The sequence below is a fragment of the Serinus canaria genome, chromosome 13, assembly GCF_022539315.1.
Source record: "Serinus canaria isolate serCan28SL12 chromosome 13, serCan2020, whole genome shotgun sequence".
NCBI lineage: Eukaryota > Metazoa > Chordata > Aves > Passeriformes > Fringillidae > Serinus > Serinus canaria.
The window spans coordinates 10,302,646-10,324,939 of NC_066327.1; the positions used below are offsets into that span (position 1 = coordinate 10,302,646).

General features: G+C 49.1%; 1 protein-coding gene across 3 annotated transcripts in view; it reads left to right on the forward strand.

The window, feature by feature from the left end:
• The first annotated feature begins 1,039 nt into the window (after positions 1-1,039).
• MYOT (myotilin) overlaps positions 1,040-22,294 on the forward strand; it is a 33,489-nt gene continuing 12,234 nt past the window's right edge. Inside the window, exons 1-7 of one of the 3 annotated variants that reach the window (XM_030229439.2) lie at positions 1,040-1,217; positions 13,505-13,578; positions 14,887-14,949; positions 15,485-15,626; positions 16,240-16,263; positions 16,843-16,962; positions 17,557-17,809. In XM_030229439.2, coding sequence (XP_030085299.1) covers positions 14,887-14,949; positions 15,485-15,626; positions 16,240-16,263; positions 16,843-16,962; positions 17,557-17,809 — 602 coding nt within the window. In that variant the 5' untranslated portion in view covers positions 1,040-1,217; positions 13,505-13,578. Of the gene's footprint in view, positions 1,218-13,504; positions 13,579-14,886; positions 14,950-15,484; positions 15,627-16,239; positions 16,264-16,842; positions 16,963-17,556; positions 17,810-21,966; positions 22,132-22,294 lie in introns of those variants that run through there. The other 2 variants (XM_018915405.3, XM_018915406.3) reach the window with 2 other exon arrangements.

Sequence of the window (22,294 nt, forward strand, 5' to 3'; positions counted from 1 at the left end):
GAGCCCAAATGGTCTTGATACACAAAAAATGTAACAACATCCATTAGTAGTGCCAGGAGAGATGCTTTAGCCAAAAGTAATTTATACCTTTTCACACAGCTCCTGGGACTCAGTGGGAATAAAGCAGGAAGGCAACAGGAAAAGTTTGAGAGTTTGTGCTTGCAGGGAAGCAAACTACAAGTGATGTTTCAAACTGGGAATCTGGGGAATCTCACAAAAGGTAAAGAATTATTCAGTACCTCACCTGCTGGGCAGGGTTCTGCAAAGCAGCTGGGTTATCTCCATGACCACAGAGCTGATGAAGGCTGGCCAAGCCAAGCCTGAGCAGGATAAGCCCAGCCCAGCCATGGAAGGGCACTGCAGTGGGGGCAGACAAGAGCCAGTTTGTTCATAGACACTTGCAGAGCAATGGCAGCTTTGTTTGGGGATCCTGCCCTTGGTGCATCACACAAAGCAATTCCTCAAGGGCTGGGGGCTCAGAACCCCCCTACACCTGCTGCAGTGACACTGAAGGACACAACCCTCCCCTTCAGAGGTGCCCTCCCTCCCCAGGACTCCTCACTTGTGTGGAATGCAGGTGTACAGTGCAGCTCTGCCATCATCCCCTCAGCTCCTACAAGCTTCACAGCTCCAGCCCTGCAGGCTGTCACACCAGGCTGCTCAGGCCAGCCAGACACTTGCTGGCTCCACCAAGACACCTCCTGCATTCCTCAGCATCTGGGAAGAAGCTCAGGTTTTCTTTCTATCCCAAGTGAATGGGAAATTCTTTACATTCCAGATCTGGATAAGAGAGTCCTGCTTCTAATGAAGTTTTCCTGCACTTCTCTTTCAATGTGGAGAGCCCCAATCGACCTGAGCTGGCATCTTTCCAGCACTCAGGGCTATTTGCATTTCAAATTATAAGCAATTATGGATCTGGCCACCTTTGTATCTCACAACTCTGGACCTGTTTTGTTCCAGCTAATGGTGCCACCCTGCTGACTTTCAAACAGGCTGGAGGGAATAAATTGCTGCAGTTTATTCCCATACAGCTGACATTCCCGCCATGCCATCACTCACAAGCAGGGATCTGAACATTAGAAATGTAACCCACCACCCCAGACAGCCTCCAGACCTCAGAGGGAGCTGCTGGAGAGGAGACTTTCCACTTCAAGACTCAGCACTGACACAAACTGCTGGCAGCAAGAGCCCCAAAACCAAACTGATGGCTGACAGAGGTGAGTAACACTTTCATTTCTAGCACATTGACCGTGTTCTCAGGATGTTTGATGCTTTTCAGAGGTGGGGAATAGAGGTAGGGGTATGATTTTCCTTTTCAGAGAGCAGCATTGCCTTTGCTGGCACACCAAGCTCTGCTCTTACCTTTAGCCTCATCAAGGGTGGTCATTTGAGCATCCTGGAGCTCCAAACCCTCGGCATCCTTGGCTCAGTCCTGCTGCCTGCACCAGCCTCTCTCACCCTGCACCCAGGAAGATTGTGCTTTCAGAGCAAGAGAGGACTCCACTGCCAGCCAGGGCACCCCAGCTCCTCAGCAGGGCACAAGGGGGGAAGCCACAACGAGCTCTGCCCCCCTGAATGTCTCACTTCACTTCTGAGCTGCTCTGCAAGCAGCCAACCCAGCAGAGCTCCATTTCGTGTCCTGGGCTGAGAGCAGGTGAAGTGGTGCCCAGGAGCCTCAGCTGTGACTGGGCTGGGCTGTGCAGCAGAGCCCCCACAGGGCTCCAAGGCCTGCTCCTGAACGTGGCAGGGGAAAGGGAGAACAGGGAGAGGGGCTACAGGGAAGAAAGTGGCCAGAAATTATAATAAAACCCCTCCCTGGGTGTCTGTCACTACAGGACACCAAAGAACACAGGTGCACACAGTGCTGTTCTCAAGGTGAAGAGAAAAAGGAAAGTTTATTTTCTGACTCCAACATTTATAATTTTCTGAAAGTGACAGTGGATTGGAGGGTGACAGTGCCACCTCTCCAATGACACTGGACAAACCAACAGTCTATCAAATTTCTCTTCTTCTAGAAAAGAATGTAAAACAATGAGTTATTTACAGAAAGTGTGTGACAAAGTTTGTTACCAAAATGTCAACATCAGAAGGCTTAGAAAATCTTAAAAAACCAGGGTGACAGGTGTCTTTTCAGAGCACTGAGAGCTGTAGGTAATGCAGGTACCACAGCAGTGGGGTTTGGGTTTAGTCTTTCACCCTGAGCTCCAGCCTGCAGCAGCTCAGGCTGCTCTGATTCTCTGCCAGTGCATCATTTACAGCCACAGCAGTTCTCTGTCCAGCCCTGTGCCACCAGAACACATCACTGTCTGTTCCTGTGCCACAGCCAAGGAGGAGGGACAGCCTGTGTGTGCCTCTGCAGCAGGGCAGCAGCAGAGGCTGCCCTCGGGCCATGGGCAGGGCTGGGCAGTCCCTCCTCTCCTGGCCCAGCCAGCCCAGCCCCGAGGCACAATGAACATCTGGCCCACATCTGCAGGCTTAACCCAGAGGGTTGTGAGAGTGGCCAGGTGTGGATGGGAGCCTGGAGCCTCCCAGCTCCAAAGGACCAAACCCTGGAGGATCAAGGATTTCCTCAGCAGATCGGGGTGTGAGGCAAACTTGAGGGCAGGACCTGCCCCTTGCAAGGAATTCAATTCCCTTTGTTTTCTGAGTATCTTCCTTTTCATGTTTTTCTTTTTGGTTGCATTAATTAGTAGGTTTGGGCTATCCAAGAACTTGTCCCTAACACTGGTATCTCCTGGAGAAATTCATCACTGTTGTTGCAGAAGGCACCAAGAAATTTGAGTGGTGTGTCTTCTGTGCCTGACAGAGGCACTAAAACCTATTAACAAGAACTGTAACTCTCCTCTACCTCTGCTGCTAATTTAACCTAGAACATTTTAAACTCATTTCCTGACCAGCTCTCCAAGCAGAAACAAAGGTCTCATTTTTAGCAGGGTGGGCAGGGAGACACAAAGCTCTCCTGTGCCTCACAGTGCACACATGCTTTTTATTGGCAATTCCCAATTTCCAAAGGTTACCCAGGGCAGGGGACAGCCCTTTGCTGGGTGCCAGGCTGCAGCACAAGCTGGAGCTCAAAGCCACCCTGACATGGCAGTACTTGGGACAACTTTCCAGTGCAGCTGGGTGCACATGAAATTAGACAGTTTTTGGTTTTGAGAGACTTTCCAATAATTAAGCAGCATCAATTGTGGGATGTTTGAGCTGAATTTTGGCACATATGCTACCTCTGCCACTCTCCAGAAGACAGGAAATTAAAGCCCTTCTGTATTTTTAGGGGGTTTCTCCCCAGAAAGTTCGTGTTAGCTGCCAAAAGGAAGGTAATCCAAGCACCCACTGAGATCACTGCCTAGATGTGCACTTGGCATGATGTCTAGCAAACCAGCTTTGCACTGTAACACCTTTGGACAAGAGGGGAACACAGGGAGTATGACCAGGAAACCTTTTCAGCAGTTGCAAGCACAAACAGGTGAAGCATAGCAGCAATGCAATAATTACAGGGTGAGAGAAACAGGTAAGGCATGCCTCACTTTTCAAAAGAACGGGCATTAAAATCTGAGTTTAGGCCCAGCATGTCTATGGTTACAAATATACAGCTCTGATTTATAATGAGCCAAGTGCAGGCTAAAACCAGGCCTGGCTGCTGGTGGCCTCTGGGTGGAAATGAACAGATTTGCTCTAGCAAAGCACTCGGGTTGCTCACAGCCCCACAGTTTTGTGTGACACCAGCTGCTTCCATATCAAATGCTGTCCCTGGAGTTAAAATTAGCCTGATCCTATTTCTGGGGGGGTTTGGCTGTGCAGCCACTGCTCATGGGCTGCTGGCTGTGAGCAGTCACTGCCTGGCACCAGCCTGGCACTGGGGGTCTGTGGGAGCCCAAATCCCACAGAATTCATTGAAACCAACCTTTCCTCCCCCTTGGGCACGTGGCACTGTCACAGGAGGTGTTTGGGAGAGCTTGGGATGGCACAGTCTTGATGCCTGCTGGGCACAGATAATTACCATTAGAACTCATTTTTCATTCAAGAAACATCTGTGCAAGTTATTGAATTTTATACAATTCTTTCTGCCAGCTCAATTTTCTGTGAAATGGCTTGGGGTTTGTAAAGTTATTTCCCTATAAAAGGCTGCCTTTGACTGTACAGTGACAGGTTAATTTAGGCAATCTGAACAATGATAGTTTGGGGAGTTGGCACCTTTAACTGCTTCATATCTGCACCTTAGCTCTACACACAGGCTTCCAAACAACAGTGCTTAGCAATATCCTGGTTATTTACACTTTTAATGCACAACTTACGCTCTGTGTAAAAGCTTCCAGACAGGAATAGTTTTCTTTACCACATTTTACAGTGTAAGAGGTAGGTGCCAGCTCTGGGTTTTGTGGTGGTGCTGCAGCACATGCAACAGGCTGTCCTTCCTGACTTGGTTCTATGGTGCATTCTGGCTCCCAGCAGTTTTGGATGATTACCACAAGCCCTGCTGCTGAATCAGAGCTCTTGGTGTAGAATCAAATTCTCTTTTAGATGCTGGAGCTGCCCCAGCCCCTCTGGTGAAGAAATCAGAGGTAGGACCTGAGAACAAGCTTTAAGAGCCCCCAGCTCTGCCCCACTGCACAGCAGCCCTCCAGCCTCAGCAAGGCCCATGCACAGGAAAAAATCATGGAAAATGCCCTCCTTGTGTTGGCATCACTGCACCAGCTGCACCCCCTGCTCCCCCTCCCTCCACAGCACTCACAGCCTGCTCCAGCACCACTCGAGAGGTGCTTGAGATTAATCTGCTGCTCAGGTGGCAGCAGAGGGAAGAGTTTGGGCAGGAGCTGGCCAGAGACCCCATCCCCGTGCTCTCTTCCCACTGCCCAGCCCACAGCACTGCCCACGAGGCATGGAGGGAGCAGGTTACCCATCCCTCTGCCCAGCAGCTGCTCCTGTGGCTCACAGGCTCAGCACAAACCCCCCAGCTCCTGGGGGAGCCCCAGCACTGGTCAGTGCCTCTGAAAGGCACCTCTGGCCAGAACCCTGCACCACCACCATGGGGACATTGTACCACCTCTCAGCAGCCCAGACAGACAATTCTAAAACATCTCCTGGAGTGTCAGGGAAACCAGAAACCAGAGAGCTTTAAATAGCACTCCTCACAGCACACAGGCTCCATGGGGTTCTGGGCTCCTGGTTAACAGTGCTGGTTCAGATCTCACCCCTGGCCCTGCCCTGCTTTGGAAGGGCTGGCACTGCCTGTCCCAGGGTGAGCAGTGCTGATGGAGCTGAGCTAGGACAGGATCTCTGGGCCAGGATTCACTGAGGGCACAGCTGAGAGGAGATGAGGGGCTCTGTGCACAGCTCCCCTGCCTGGGGCATTGTCTGGGAGCAGATCCCATGGAGCTCTGTCACTCTCTGCCCTTACTGCAGCCTCCTGCAGCAGCAGCAGCAGCAGCTCAGGAGCCTGACGTGCCCTGGGACAGCAGAGCTGACATTTCAGCAGGCTCAGGAGCTTTGCTTCATCTCTGGACCTGCCAGCTTTGATGATTTCAGGTCTACCTGGCAGCAGCATCAGAGCACCAGCCAGTAACCACTTGAGGGACACCTGTGTGACAGGAGATGACAGAAGCTACAGCAGGCACGTGCTGCTTTGCATAGCACTTTGGAGAAAAATGTTATGCAGGCCCTGCAAAAGCTACCCCACATTCCTATTTGCATCTGAGTGCAAAGGAGCTGCTGCTGTCACTCTGGAGACATCCCATTTGAATGTGCTCCCATCTGAGGACATGCTTTCCTTTTATTCCCATGCAAATTAAATCAGCTAAGTAAAATCATGATGTTTGGGGACAGAAAAGGCTTTTTCTCCATTTTGGTAATTACTATCATAGCAAAGACATCCTGTGCTACACGATGCCGTACCAGTTGTAATTCCTGCAGTGCTGTTCACAAAAATTCCTTCTTCCTGAAGGCGGGACACATGTAACAGGTGTGGTCTGGGGCCAGTGGAGATCAGGACCCGCTGCAGAAAATGCAAACGTAAGGGTTCAGCCACGGCAGCAGAGTCATCCCTGGGGCTCTGGATAGCAAAGCCATGAGTCACAGTTACTGCACTGGGCACACAGTTCCCATCTCCTAAGCCTGCTGGAATGAGAGCCACCTCCTTGGAAGGTGTGCCCTGCACAGCATGGGGCAGGAGAGGCTCCTTGCCCTCCTCTCTGGCCCTGTTAACCTGATCCTCCCTCTGACTGCAGCAGAGCTGTCACTGGGCCATGTGGGCAGGTCACCCACTCCCTGCCTGAACAGCGCACAGCACAATTTCTACTTTAAAAATAAAAACCAATGTGAGTTTTTGTATTATGGCTGAGGCTCTGTAGTAAATGCAGGGCAGCCCTGAGAAGGGGAGAAAGTCAAGGTGGACTCCATTGATATCAGAAGGCTAATTAATTACTTCATTATACTATATTATTCTATATTGAATTATTATATTATTATTCTATATTGTATTACACTACATCTAAGACCAATCTGCCAAGCACTCCACTGCTCAGAATCTCGTGACTGTCAGCCCACAGTCCCAACACACACAGACCTGGATTCAACTGGTCAGTGAATCAAAGCACTCACACCAGAATCCAACCACCAATTCCCTTCAGGTAAACAATCTATAACACATTCCATTTGTGCACAAACACGGGCACAGCAAATGAGAGAGGAATTGTTTTTTTCTTTTCTGAGGTTCCTCGCTGTGATTCCCAGAAAATATCCTTGGGATGTTGTGCCTTTCTTTTCTCTATGAAGAGAAATGCAGCCACAAGGCTCTGCTGCATCAGCATCCTGTGGGAATGGGAACAACACCCTGCAGCGGTGTGCAGGGAGAGGCAGAGCAGGGAAGAGATTCCTGCCCTCCCCAGCAGAGGCAGCAGGAGCCGATGGATGCTCCCGGCACGGGGCTGGATGGCTCAGAGCTGTGCCCAGCCCTGCCCTGCCCCAGGGCACCAGCCCAGCACTAACTCGAGTTCTTAGGGAGCAGGAATCCTGGAGACTGAGAGACTGTGGGTGTTCCCCCACAGCTTTCAGGAAAGAATTCCATCTAGCTTTGTTACAGCATCCTAACTGCAGAGACAGCATTCACAGGTTCTTGAAACAACATTTTTCCATGGCGCTGAACGCCCCATAGGATTCACATTATGGACCCTCATCTTCCACAAACACCACCTCTGGGATGTGCCTGTGCCGTGGGAATGCCAAAGATCCAGCAGAGAGCAGCAGGCACAGATGCCCAGAGACTGCCCAAATGCTGCTGCCTGTATTCACAGCTGCACATCCTCTGCAGGTCACAGCCTTGGGCACAGAGCCTTCATCCCAGGGCCTGCTCCTTCACACGTCAGGCAGTCTGGGCTCAAAATCCTTCTGTAATGCTCTGGCGTGTAATGAAGTGGGGCAGGGCTGGGATTTTTTTACAAGGAAGAAAGGAAGGAAATTAGCAGGATTTCTGTTTGACATCAATATACTTTAACAAGTAGGGAGCCTCATGACTTCAAGTGGAAGCTTAGCATCTCTTAAAATAAGCTCCAGGCGTCTTTTAATGTCGGTGCTTAAAAGGGGATTTAGTCACTTGGTTCTAGGAACTCCAGTTTGACTCAAGTGTCCAATATCTGTCGGCAGTTCAGCTGTTACCCAAATAAGGGCAGGGAAAGCCAGGATTTTCCAGCCCTGAGAAACAGCTGTGCTCAGAAGAGGCATGCAACACGAGGGATAAAATTAATTCCCCCTCAGCCCTGGTGGGTGAGCCTGTCCCAGCCGCTGGATGAGGCCCTGGTGTGTGAGCCCTCCCAGCCTGTCCCTCTCGCTAGGCGGCCCCCGAGCCCTGCCAGGGACCCTGCTCTGCCCCAGGCACCTCCAGACCTCCCAAAGCAGATTTGAATGGGCAAATATTGAGGCTCCATCTCTTCTCACTGGGACACGTGCCTGTGAGCACAACACCCTGAGCATGTGCACACCTGCACCCACAGCCACGAGAGCCACACACTGGGTGTGTTTTTCATCATCTCATCGGGGATGTGCCTTAACTAGTTCCAAAATTGAGCTTTCCACTGTGCTCTTTCCTATATTAAGGCTACTGTTGTTCAAATGCCATTACATGCTGAGAGCTTCTTTTCTTTGCATCACTTGCTCTGTAAAATGGACCAGCCCAGCTTAAACTCAGCAGTGGCTTTGAAGCATGAAACCCAGGACACTCATTCCTGCTGCCATGCTGGTCTCCACGCTTGACAGTCCTTGCTAATTCCAGAGGGAGCCAGTCCTTGAAAGCCAGAACACCTTTCTGCCCTTCCCAAACGTGTAAGGAAATGTCCACAGGAATGCCAGACACAACTTTTGAGATGCAAATCTCCAACATGCTTGATGGGAGGCATTAAAAGCTGAATTCACAGAAAACAAGCCTCTGAAATTGTGCTCTTTGGTGCAAACTGTTCTGAAAATATGCCAAAAATAAAAGAGGTCTTTGAGACATACTCAGCTGCATTTCTACAGTTTAGAAAGACTCTCAGCAAGCTTCACATCCGAACAGGATTCTGCAGTTTCTGTGAATACCATAGAAATGGCTACAATAACCTCTTTCAGCTGTTTGATTATTTTCAGAATATCCCAGCTGACACAAACCTGCCCCCCTCCCCACCTGAAGAGCAGTGATTTTAAGAAATTGTTCCACAAATCACAACAGTCTCTGCAGTCCAACTGATCTTCTCAGGATTCTTGGAGCATAGAAAGAGAAGCAAATAAAATCACTCTTTTCTCACTTCCTACAGAAATCTCATTATTCACACCCCAGGAGCAACAGAGAAGCCACTTTATAATTACACATTCACACCACTGAGGAACTCACAACTAGAGAGCTACTACTAAGTGGTGACAGTTTCCCTGTTTAGCCATATGGCACAGAAGAAATACAGCTCCAGACAGAGCTTTCTGCAGCCCACTGCCACTGGGAGAGCCTCGTTCTCTGCAGACCTATTCATATCTCTGTTAAGCCCCACAGAGCAGTGCCACAGGATACCCAAGTGTCTGGCACACCCTCCCAAAGCTTGAACACCTCTGTAAAAATGAGTAGCACCATCAGGTACATGCAGATGGTTTGCAAAATGCATCATTTCCAAAGTGATTGGAAGTTGTTATCCTGTGTATCTTTTCAAGGCTGCTTTTTAAATGAGAGACAAGCTGGTACATCAGTGTGATGCTGCAGTCTAGCTCTGCCTCACTCCTAAGTGTAGATTTCCAAATGTACTCCTCCCCTCTACACACACTCTTCACAATGCAGTGTATTTCAGATCCAGCAGATGCTCGTCTTGTTCCTAAAACAGATTTAATGTGTTTTCCATGATCTAAACACCTGGCAAGAGGGCTCTGAGCAGATTTAATACTTTCCTAGCCCCGTGGTAAATTTGTCCCAGTGTTGCCTATAGCATAATTCTGCAGCCATGTCAGCTATTCAGGTAATGCCAGAATGTCATCGTCACGGTTTGTGTCAACAGCATGATCTGGATGTACCTTGTAATCATCCTGGTGTTGGGTTGCAAAGGTCCTTGGACTCTTCATTTGGCTGAGTCTAATTCTGTCCACTTCACAAAGATCTAGAGTTACACTAAGTAAAGGTTGACATTTACATGAGACACCAGGACTGCTGGAATGACTCACCAAGGTAAAACCTTGGCTAGATATTCTTTCAAGGGCGTCAATTGTAGGGTGATGACTCTTCACAGCCTTGTAACATCACAGAATGGTTTGGGTTGGGAAGGGTTTTAAAGACCATCTCCAACTCCCTTGCCATGGGCAGGGACGCCTTCCACTATCTCAGATTGCTCCAAGCTTCATCCAGCCTGGCCTTGGACACTTCAGGGATGGAGCAGCCACAGCTTCTCTGGGCAGCCTGTGCCAGGGACTCACCATCCTCACAGGGAGCAAGGTCTGCTAACCTGCTGTAGAAAACCTCTGTGCTTAGCAAGGCAAACACAGGCAGAGGGGCAGGTCACACACAGAGCTCCTCAGGGTGTGGGATCAGGGTCTCAGAAGTCTGAGAACTGACAGCTACAGAGGACTGGAACATCACTCATAAGGAAAAGGGCTTGTGCCAGAGAGAAAACAGATACCTCAGAGTGACCTTCCAGTGTTTTCTTGGAAGCTGAATGACCTCCTCCAATTTTTACTGCTGAGTTGAAGAGCCACACACACAGGACAGCTTTGGCCTCCTACAGAAGCCCACTATTCAACCACGTGAAACCAATTAGTAGTGGCAGAGCTTGTCAGCATTGCAGCCAGTGCCCAAAAGCTCTCAGGACATTTACTCTCCCAAATACACTCTGCCCTTTAAAGCAGCCCCAGCCATCAGGTTCAGCAGGCTTGAGAGTCTCCTGGTTACTAAATATCCTCAGCCCTCAGGTCATTAGGTCTCAATGAAAACAGGGAATTCAGACTAAAGCAGTGACTGTCCCAGCACTGAAGCTCATAAGCCTTTATCTGTTCCCATGAACTCTCCTTTACCTAAATCTAATATTAACAGTGAGAGCAGCCAACACACTCATGGGAAGCAAACTGAAACAGAGGGACCACACAAGAGGAGGTGAGAACAGAGCATCTAACATGAGCCCTGTGTGTGAAGGATGAGCTTGTCTACAGAGGCGCCGCCAGCAACGTGGATTTCAAGGATGCCTTCTGCTTTTCAGTACACACCTACAGCAGCCAAGAACAAGCAGAATTCCCAGTGATGGGGTCTTCACTCAGCTGAACTGACAGGGTCTGCCCTGATGAGAGTTTAACCCAGCCTTTCTCAGCTGCAGCAGCCCACGTAGAGCTGCCTGTATTTACTGTGGGAGCAGTAAATACAGGCAGCACTGGCTGCCTGGTGTGTCACAGGGCATCAGGCCAGGCACACTTGCAGCCCTGACAGCCACCATCCCCTGGCCATGGTCTGTGCCACGTCAGGAGGTCTTAGCAGCAGTCATCGCTTTGAGGAACTGATGCCACACAACCGAGTCACTGTCTTGAGCACAAACTCATAAGCTGCTGCTATTCCTGCTTAGTGCTAAAGTTCAGTGCCTCTTTCATCATCCTGGAAACTTGTCAGGAGCTGCTCTTATTCAGTTCAGTAGAGCAACCTCTCTCCAAGACCTTGCTGCTGACCCCAGGCATTGCACAGTGTGTGCAATGGCTCCTGCAGCACTCCCTGGGCTGTGGTCCCACACCAGAGATGGCCACAGTCCCCTCTGACAGGAGAGCCTCTGTGCACGTTTTGTGTGAGTCCAGACTGATCATGGACTTGGAAACAGAGTGATGGCAGTCATGACATCATGAGGATGAACATGAAGAGTGATGGCAGTTCTGAGGACAATGAAGTATTTTGTTGTGCAGGAAAAGAAGGGCCAGTGATCCTCCAGTGCAGTTTTGTCAATGGTGTCTCAGGTGCATGGGGCACTCTTTAAAGCAGATATGTCAGCCCAGGAACGCCTTTCACAATCTGAACATGTCTGATTTTTCATCATCTTTTTTCTTTGGAGGCAAAATAGAACAAACCCAGATCATCCAATATTCCAGGTCCTGAAAACTGACTATACCAAATGTTACCTGACAGACTGGAAGGCAGCACCACGGGAATCTGTGCTGGACTCCTGCCAGGTTTGGTTTGCAGTGGGAACCCAGGGCAACTCAAAAACATTCCCAGGCCCTGCTCCCACATCCAAGGGGTTGGGATTATCCAGCAGCCCTTGCATAACAGCTCAGCCATGTTGATGGCCTCATGCTATAACCTTGGACAGGAGCCATCCTCGAACTGCTTGAGAGACATTTATAAATCAAGAGCAACAGCTAGAAATATGAAAGCCATGGGTGGTCCAAGTCTCTGGGTAACTGTGCCTGGGCCCTCAGGGCTCAGTGACACTCTGCAGGTGTGAATGAGAACAGGGATATGTTTTTATTTTAACCAAGGAAATACCCCTAGACTGCAAAATCTCCACGATGGTAACTGGGTGTCACTGTTGTGGAGAGAGCTGGAGAGCAGAAGAGAAAGAGAACAGATCTCAAGTAAATTATTTGCACCAAAGAGCTGTGCAAAGCCTCTGAGGAATTCAGACACATACATTGATTTTATTTGCTAAGATGGGTTATTTCTAGCTTACTGACCTCTCCAAGGTAACTAATCCCATTCTGCTGAGGTCTCTCTGTCTCTCTACAACAGGTACCCACCTGTAACTCCACCAATATGACTCTCAGACAGGGTGACAGTCAGCTAAAAATCTCAAATTTACATTATTCTACATGATGTCTAACAAACACTGTAAGTGCCAAACTCTACCATGTGAGATTGACACGGGTAAGATCCAAGCCCTGAAGAAACACCCATGGTCTCTGACTTGGAGCACTGTCAGTGTGCCAGAAAACAACTGCAACCTTAGAGAAAGCTCAGGTGCCAAACCATGACCTCTCACATCTGGCTCTTCACAGAGGCAAGCACAAATTAAAACTGCCCCACAGGCAGGCAGGGGCTCAGGCAAGGAGCTCACAGGGGAGCACTACAGTGGCTTTAGCAACTGAGCATTCCACAGAAACAGCAGCTCTGCAAACATCTGCCAGCGCCTTCAGGTGCTGCCTGCATGGCCACAGGCACACACAGGCCTTGGCTCTACGTGACAGCAGCTTCCAGACAAGAGCAAATCTGGTGCCACAGGGGCCAAGAGAGGGTGGGAGCTGCCCTGATGGATGGGGAATGCAAATCCCAGGCCCTGCTCTTGCTCAAGGATTGCATCACAGCAGAGAGCACAGGGGACCTCCATGGCTCCTGCAGCCAGCAGAAGGTCAGCTCAGCACTCAGCACGTCCATGTCTCCTCCTGGCTGGCAAACCAGGCTCCATTCCTTCCCCCAGCTGCAGGCACACGGGCACAGGAGCACTGTCACCGTGTCACACGGGCTGCTGTCCCTCACCAGCCCACAGCTGGCTGCAGGAGCAGAGTGTGTGACAGCAGCACTGCTGCTGCTCCTGCAGGGCACTTGTCAAGGCTGGCCCCAGGGAAATAGGGCTGGCATCCTGTGCCACACCAGCAAGAACAATCCCTCTTGCTGTAGCAAAAGGAAAGCAAAGATGAAACCTGTAAACCTTTAATTACCACAGTGAACTATTAAGATCTCTGCTTTTTCTGTGTCAATCCCGTATGCTGTAGTCTTTGTGCAGAGGAACCTGGCAGCTGGTTTAGGAGGTTCCATTTTCACTTTCACTAAGGTAACCAGGGCTTTTTTAGACTTTCCCATCAAATACAGGAGAGCCCTATTCCAACACAAAGCCAGGTTTCACCTCTATCAATAACCTTGTTGAAGTGTCTCCATGTTCTGGAGGTGACCTGAGCCTACTCTCAAATACTCAGGATGCTTCTCTTTCCTCTGTGTGACCCCAACCAGCCTATGTCCAGTCCACAAAACAGTCATTGCTGTGTTGTAAGGAAAAGGAGACAGCTCTAAACACACACTGCTGTATGTTTGTCTCTGCAGGTCCTCAGGGTAAATCCGAAGGCTAAACCTCCTTGCAAGTCCCAGCATCCTGTCGGGGCCAGAGGAATGTCACAGTAAGTGATCCAGATATTATTGGATCAAGTATACTCAGCCTCCTAAAGCCTCTGTCTCCATCCTGCCCTGTTTTTTTTTCCCCACACACTAGGTAAAAGCAGAGAGCCACCACTGTTTTCTGTCCACTGGTTCTTCAGCCAGTGCAGTCTCTCACAACCATTCAGTTGACCAGAGTTATACCAATTTAATTCAGCTTTATCTACTGACACTCAAAGAGCAGCTTACACATGTTTTAATTTATTATTTACAGCATCCTAGAAATATTTTGCAAGGATCAGCTCAGGCTCATCTTCAGAAAGAGTCTAAGAGGCAAGGGTCAGCATGAATATCAAGGTCTGGACCCCAAGCTCTGGTAAAGGGCTCTCTGGCCTGGAACATTTCCTAGTCAGAATTGCCAGGAACTGATGGAGCAGGTGACAGGGCTGGAAATGTCCAAGGGGCTGCCACAGTTCTACTTCAGAGATTCAGAACAGAGAGCTGGCTTAGAGCACAAATGTGGCCAAGAGCTGGGAAAGTCAGAACACCTAGAGACAGATTCACATCTTAACCCAGATTCACATCTTAACCCATCTTAACCAGGGAAAGAGATGAAAACATGAGTTATTTCAAAGATTATAAAAAGATTATAAAAAAGGCCAGTGTCACAGCAAAACAAACCCAAGCACTTCAGTTGCACATTTATATGCAGCGCACATGGTTCCAAAGCTAAATGAGACAGAGACGAGTGCCCATCAACACTCCACCATGGAACAAGGACATATCTGGCACTGCAAATATTTATCATCTCAAAACTGCCTTTCTTGCTAATCAGAGGTCTTAGTGGAACATCTGTGACAGCTGAGTTTTAACAGAGAATGTCAGGACAGAGTAGAAAAATGCTGCTCATTTCCCTGTGTTCAGCCTCCCTGTAGCAACCACGGACACAGCATCAGCCAGGGAGTGCCAGACCTGGGACCAGCTAAACCAGGTCAGGTCTCTGTAGAAGGGGACAGCTCTGGCAGCAGCACTGATCTTGACACAGAGGCTGCAAGATGTGGGCAATTAATTGGCTTAAAGCTCTGAGCAACATTTACTGGCAATCAGCTCCTCTTCCCACTCCCTTGGTGTCTGCAGGCCAGGAGTTGTTTCCTCTTGAAGCCCCTGAGTGGAGGTGTTTACTACTCCAGGGGTATTTCCTAGCCCAGAACATGAACAACAGATAAAACACCCTGAATTTTCTTCTCCTTCAAAGGAAATGACAGCAACACAGCCAGGTTTCTTCATGTGAAAAATCCGATCTATAAAAATCTCTTTTCTTTGCCATCTAGATGCAGAGTCCCTCGCTGAGCCTGTCTGGGTCTGCCTATGGAACCACACCTGTGTTTACCAAGGTAAAGAGCACAAGAACAACACAGCCCATCCTGCAGCTACCAGCATTAGATTTTGCATTTTCATGTTCCATCAGAAGGTGTTTCTAGGCTGGAATATTGGTTCATTTACAATTCAAAAAAGCTAACATACTTTGTTAGTGATGCTATCAAACTAACATCTTAATTGGTAAACGATCCAGACAGAGCCACTCACAGGAATTAATCTCATTTACTTCCTGCAAAGGAGGCTGAAGTGGGAACCTCACATTGTAACCACCCTTATTTTGTTGCATCCAGTGGAATAGAAGTTTTTCCTGCATATGTATCTTTATTTAAATGCACAAGTTAGGCTTTAATGAGTGTTGGGAAAAAAAAAATCCACTCACAACCCACTGATTAAATTCTAAATACATTTAGAATTCAGACAACTATTGTAAGCAAAATGAAAATATAGGTGAGACCATCTTCCTCCCTGAAGGGTGTATCATTTCCTACTAAATGCCTCAGTGGGAAAACACTTACATCAGGCATTTAACACAAATATTTCCTCCTCCAGGGTCTACAAAACGTAAGAGCCACCAAGGGTCAGCTGGTGGTGTTTGAGTGCCGTGTTCACTCCAGTCCCCCCCTGCAGGTTCACTGGTACAGGGAATACGACCAGATCCTGGATTCTGCCGATTTCCGAACCCTGAGGAAAAGTAGGTGCTGCTGCAGCTCTTGGTGCACAGATATTGTACTGGGACAGGGGCAAGACAGGAGTGAGAAGTGCTATAAAGCCCAGGAGATCGTTCGTAGCAGCAGAGTTTACAGTGTCTGGTGACCCCAAGTCACAGGCTGCTGCACAGTCTGCACTGCTCTGGCAGTGCCTGAGCGGGTCAGGCACAGCAGGGGCAGATTCCAGGCTGTTGGTTATTAATGACAGCCCTGCTGAGCCATGGGGCATTGCTGCCAGGTACTAGAAGTGCTGATGAACTCAGGGAGAAAAAAGGATAACCTCATTCAAACAATTTCTTATACGCCCAGGAGCGAGGTCAGAGCTCCAGAGGGCCAAACCCACAGCAGCCAACTCCAGAGTCAGTGGAGCTCTTTGTGCATCACCTCAGTGGAGAGGTGTTTGTACCACCAGGTTCCCCAGCCACACCTGAGCCTTCCCTATCCACATGCCATTCCTTGTGATGGACAGAAAGGAGATGGTTCCCTGGTAACCAGGGTGACAGCTGAGGTGGGGAAGGGAGTGAGGGATGGAGGGTTTGGGTTTTTTCCATTCTGGCATTATAATAATTTAAGTTCTTTCTCTCTTATCTTGGGCAGAGGCTTGTTCATCAGCAGTTCCTGGTAAGTACACAGTGCATTTTTTGTTGGACTCCTCCCCACACTCAGTATTTCCCACCTCATCCAAAACAAAACAATGTCCAGTGGTAGCCAGAAGACAATAGTCAGTCAGGCCAAGAGCTTTCAAGTTCTTGATTTTGCTGCAAGCACCAACTGTGGATTCTTTCCACAACACTTGGAAAAAGGTATCAATCCTTTTACATTCAGCCAGTGAAGAGTACCCTGTGCTAAGAGAAAGCATAAGTACCATTCTGACATATAATATTTTAAACTTGTGCAAGAAATGACAGAATTTGGACAAAAAAACCCCAAGACCAAAACAAAACCACCACCAAACAAACAAAAACAACTAAAGAAACAAAACACCCACCACAAAAAATGTGCTTTGTTTCATTAACATCACAGGAAGAGTATTTTTAATCTTTCTCCTTCTAAACCCCTTGACTTCCCATGCCCTCTAAATCATCCTTTTGCACTGTATTAGTGCCAATCCCCACCACCAAGAGTCCTGTAAGGAGCAGCTCCTATAGGTTAACATTTGCCTCTTGTGCTACAACATCATGCCTGAATCTCTTATTTCAGAGGAAGTCTGCACCCTGGTTATTACAGAAGCTTTTCCAGAAGACTCTGGAATATTTAAATGTGTTGCTGAAAATGAATTTGGGTCTGCAGCATCCAGTGCACATCTGTCAGTTTCCCCAGGTAAGCACATGGATTTCTGTGTTGAGCAACTAAACACAAAAGAATTTGCTGCTGCCCAACATCAGGCAGAATCACAGATATTTCCCAAGCAGAAGCCAGACCCAAACAATTTTGTAGGCTCAAGAGAAGAGAAACGCCCAAAAAATGCATTCTGCTTGGGTACCTCTCAGATGCAGGTTATTCTGTGTTTGGATGCAGGTTATTCTGTGTTTGTGCTTTTGGTCCCTCTCCTCCCGGGCTCAAGGATGACAAGGTAGAGATGCTGTTCTCTTTCTCAGAGGAGTCTCATCCCTGAGCTTCATCCCTCCAGGGATTCCAGCTTGGCCCAACACATTGGCTGTGTCTATACCTTGTTTATGGTACCACCCTACCTGTCTGGCTCGTGCTGGAAGCTATCTGCAACCAGAACAGCCCCTGGCACGTGCCCAGAGCTCAGCAGCCCTGCCAGAGCCAGGTTTGGCTCATGCAGGTTTAGTCTGTGCAGAGCACAATGAGCCTCATCCTCCTGCTCAGACATTGCAGTTTCCTATCCCATTACTGCCCTGGTGAGCCACCACTGCTCCCTACCTGACCTGGGGACAATTCTCCTTCCAGGAGCTAAAGAGCTGGAAAGCTTTGGAGGTGCTGCCCCCAGGCCGGCTGTGCAGGTCACCATGAAGAAGCCCAGCTTTCCCAGGAGCAGCCAAGCAGGAGCCAAGGAGCGTGGGGCAGCTGCTCTGCCACCCTACAGCCCAGAGAGCCCCGGGCTGGGCACTGCAGCCTCCAGCTTTGGCCAGAAGGGCTCCAAGAGCCAAGCTGAGGAGTTCCATGGAGCCTTTGAGAACTCACCTCGGGCTTCGCCTCTGCGGTAAGACAGAGAGAGATTCCCAGCCCTGGGCCAGCTTTGTACAGCACCCAGGGCATGAGCCATCCCAGCTGCACACTCCAGTGCCCCTTACCCTGACAGGGACCAGGCACAGGCAGCTGCCTGAGCTGTTTGCCTGGGTGACAATGACAATGTGCAGCACCAACCTGGCAGGTCACAGCACAGGCTCCACCTGACCAAGGGAGTGACCCCCCAAAGCACCAGGGAAGGGTCATTTGCAGGAGTGCCTGGCTGTCACTAACCTAAAAGCATCACTCCAAATAGCTGTCCTCTAGGAGACCTTTGGCTCCTCAGCAGAGCACGAGGCAGAGATCACAGTACCTGGGAAATTTCAAGGTGCAATTCTGTTACCACCACCTTCCTTGGTGGCCTCGGCCAAGTGGCACCACTTCATGTTTCTGTTTCCTATTCTGAAAGACAGCGATAAAACTTGAGATCCTGTAAGCATGGTGCAGTCAGGACTTGCAAAGCACTCTGTGGAGGAAAAGCACTGACCCAGTGACCCAATGCATGGAAGGAAACCTGTCCCATGCCATGGCAGGGACACTCCCCACTCAGGAGAGGGAGATCCTCCCCCAGTAATTAAGTATTCCATTTTATAACAAGACTTGATCCAATTTCCATCCCAAATGCAGCTCTCAAGTCCCTGTACACTTATTGCATTACCAGTTATCCTGTTTGATTGCTCCAGATAGACAAATCAGGTTGGAATGCATAGATTGGTGACATCATCCCCATTTCTGGAGGGCTTCTCAGGGGTTATAGACATAATGATGACCTCAGATGGTGACAGTTCAGCCATCCAAACCCAGCAGAGGATTCCCTCAGTCCTGTCAGGGACAGGGAGGGCTGCATGGGGGCAGAGGTGTGCCTGCTCTCCCAGCTGAGTGCCAGCCTGCAGCTGCAGGGATCCTGTTACAGACTGTGGAAGGGCTGTCCCTGACAGAGACCATTCCCTGCCTTAGAGATTATTTTTGGATGTACTCAGCCATTTTAATAAACCAGTTATTTTAACAATTCTGAACAGCCTCCTTCAAGTTTTAGCACAGGAGAGATCATATTTCAGTATAGATGTCTCCATACAGGAGAGTTACTTTTTTGCTAAATCACTGAGTAAAAATGGTTTGGCTTCAATAACCAGCATGCAATTCATTAGGAGAAAGCTCTCAGTTTGGCTTCAAGCCCTTCTATGAAATCCAGGCTTGCTCCAGGAAAATCAGCTGGGACCCTAAGCAGACCCGAATGCATAAAGAAATTTACCATGCCACCAAAACCAACTACATAATAGCTTTTTAAAATATAGGTTACATATGTGTGGGGGTGTGTGTGTATATATATATACATATATATATAAAATATATGTGTATATATATACATATATATATACACATACACACACATATATACACATATATGTATGTATATATATATGTATATGTATGTATATATATATAAAAAATAAATGTAAACAAAAACCATTAACTAGTCCAGACTTTGAACTCATCTCAAAATTCAGAGAGAAACTATTAAAATTTCTAGATATACCCGTCTATGAGAATTTAAATACCTTTAAATCCCACAGACATACTGCCAGGTGCTTTGGAACATTATTAGGAATGTGACTCAGCATTGTAAATGCTGCTGTTACCTCAAACTCAGCAATCATGGCTAATGGCTGGCTGTAAAATAGCTGTCTTGTTAGTCAGATTTAGCATATAATTCCCTCATGTAGTGAATGTGGTTGCAACTGTATTACCAAAGGCAAATACCAACAAAGGCAGTGATGACAGAACAAAGCCATTACTGGGAATAGCTGTAAAATGAATGAAATCCTTGTACCCATATTCTACCAATTATTGCCTAGCAACAGGCACTCCACAAAAGGCAGAAAATGCAATTCAAGACTGTCACTACCAGCTACTCCTTTCTGAGCCTTTTACACCTGCAGCTTGCGGTGTCCTCAACAGCCTTGAAGCAGAATAAAACCATTGCTGGTTACTAACTTCATTAAAGGAACTCAATCCAAGCCAAAGAAGAGGCTTCAGGCACCAATATACTGCCAGGTATTTTAGTATTCAGCTTTTAAGTATCTTAATTAATAAGCAACAGATCCTTAACTCTTTTTCCAGACATTTTTTGCTGTATGACTCAAGCAGTGAAGAGAAAGAACCCAATCAGAAGCAGCAGGGCACCATTCTTAGAGAGTAAACTGAAGCAGGACAGAAAATCTGATTTCTGTCACCTCGCAGGGCTGCTCACGGTGCTATTAAGTTACTTGGCACAGGAGGTGAGATTTATTCCTCTGCCTTCATCAGTTCAGCTTCCAGTTCTCTCACCTTTTTTCCTACCTTCTGGATGTCACGTTTCCCTGTTCCTTCTCTTTCACACAAGCTGTCCCGGTTGTGTCCACTCTTTTGAGTGTGTAAAACTCTCCTTAAACTGATGCCTCGCAGCCGACTTCAGTGCTAAGTTGAGGTTGGTGGGAAGCCAGGGAGCCTGAGCACAGAGCTTGCCCTTTCCCGTGCTCACAGCAGGGCAGTGATCATGACCCAGGCACCTTTTTTCAAGTACTCTCCTCTCTCTGTGCAAACCACCTCTTTTTTAATTATTTTCCGTTTCTTTTTTTCTTTTTTTTTTTGACGTAAAAAGTAAACAACCTCTCAGACAAGCAGGGACAAATTCCCTCCCTTAATCACTTTCATGCGAGGAATTTATATAAATTAGCGCTCAATTAACACCTGCTCTGTAGTTTTCCTTCACAAACGATGTAAAACACAAACACCAGAGGTGGATTAACGTCGTGAAGACCTCTGTGCTGACAGACTCCGGGCAAGAGAAGGAGATGGGAGAAGCTGAGCCCGCACGCAGCCCGGCTGCGGGACCTTCGGCTTGGGTTGTTGTTAAACAATAGGCGATGGTTGCCAAGGTATAATTAAGATATTTGAAACACCATAACGTTAATTTAAGATGTAATTAGGCATTGAAGGTGTTGATGAAAGGGATAAGAATCACCTAACCTGCCAGCAGGATCTGCTGCTGCTCTGGTGAAAACACCACAGCTGCATTTTTTCATCCATGCAAATAGCTGTAACAATACAAACAGCAAAATATTAATATTTCCCGTACTTTTATCATATTCTTTCCACAAGGCTAGTTTTGTTACTCGGTTCATGGCTGTTCAGACACATCCATGAGCAGTGCCGCTGCTCCTGGCCGAGCTCCGAACCCGAGCGGGGTTTGGGTCGCCCCGGGGCTGGGGGAGCTGCCCTGGGCACGGAGCGAGGGCTGGCTCGGGTCTGCGGCTGGGGGGATTTAAACCACCTTTAAACCTGGCTCTCGAGTGTATGTTAAGTGCACAGCCTTCAAATCGGTACCAGGGCTTTATCACTACACAGGCAACTAGCTACAAATCAGTAAATGAATTAAAGAAGGAATTTGGACCCACAGAATGGTTTGGGCTGGAAAGGACCTTAGAGATGACCTTTTTTCTGTCATAGCCAGGAACACATTTCACTAAACCAGGCTGTTCAGGGCCCTATCCAACCTGGCCTTGAACACCGCGGCTGGGTCAGTCGCAGCTTCTCTGGGCAAGAATTTCCTTGGGATTGCAAAGTGGGATTTCGTGACGTTCAAGCATATCGCAGCGGTCCTGCTCGCTGCTCCCTGGCGGTGCTATGGGCAGAACACCTGCTTTTCTGTTCAAGAGCTGGCCACTTCTGCAGTCCTGCCCCTTCTGCTCAGCCAGGGACGCTCTCGGCAGCGCTGAGCCGCGGCTGCTGCCCCTCGGGGCCAGGACAGAGCCCTGGCAAAGCCGGGCTGGCCGGGGTAGGGGGGGACAGAGCCCGGGCAGAGCCAGGACACAGCAGGGACAGAGCCGGGGCAGAGCCGGGACACATCAGGGGCAGAGCCCGGGCAGAGCCGGGACACATCAGGGGCAGAGCCCGGGCAGAGCCGGGACACAGCAGGGACAGAGCCCGGGCAGAGCGGTGCCGGCCGGTCCGAAGCAGCCGCAGCCTCGGAGGGCTCGGAGCGCCCGGCGGTCCCGGCGCTGCCGCCGCGGATCCGCTGCCCGCGGGCACCTGCCCAAGTGCCGGCCCCGGGCCTCGCTCCGCGTCCGGCTGTGTAAGGAGACTCTTATTGTGACAGCGGCGGGGGCCGGGGACAGGCAGGGCCCGCGGTGTCACCGCTGGCAGCACATTAAAGCCTCCGGGCTCGTCCCGCCGCGCAGAGGGCGGCTATGACAGTGAATGACCGTCCTTCCCAAAATACCGGCCCCGGCCCAGGTGACAGCTCCTAGGCTGTAGGTAAGGTGCTTGTTGGGGTTTTCTCCACGTCACTTTCCACTTGGAGGCTGGTCAGGGAGGTGGCGTGAGGGACTGCTGGGAATGCCGAGGTGGAGCCGTACCTGGAGGGTGCTGCGGGGTCAGAGGGAAAGGGGGCAGCCACAGAGCCAAAACACGGGTTTGT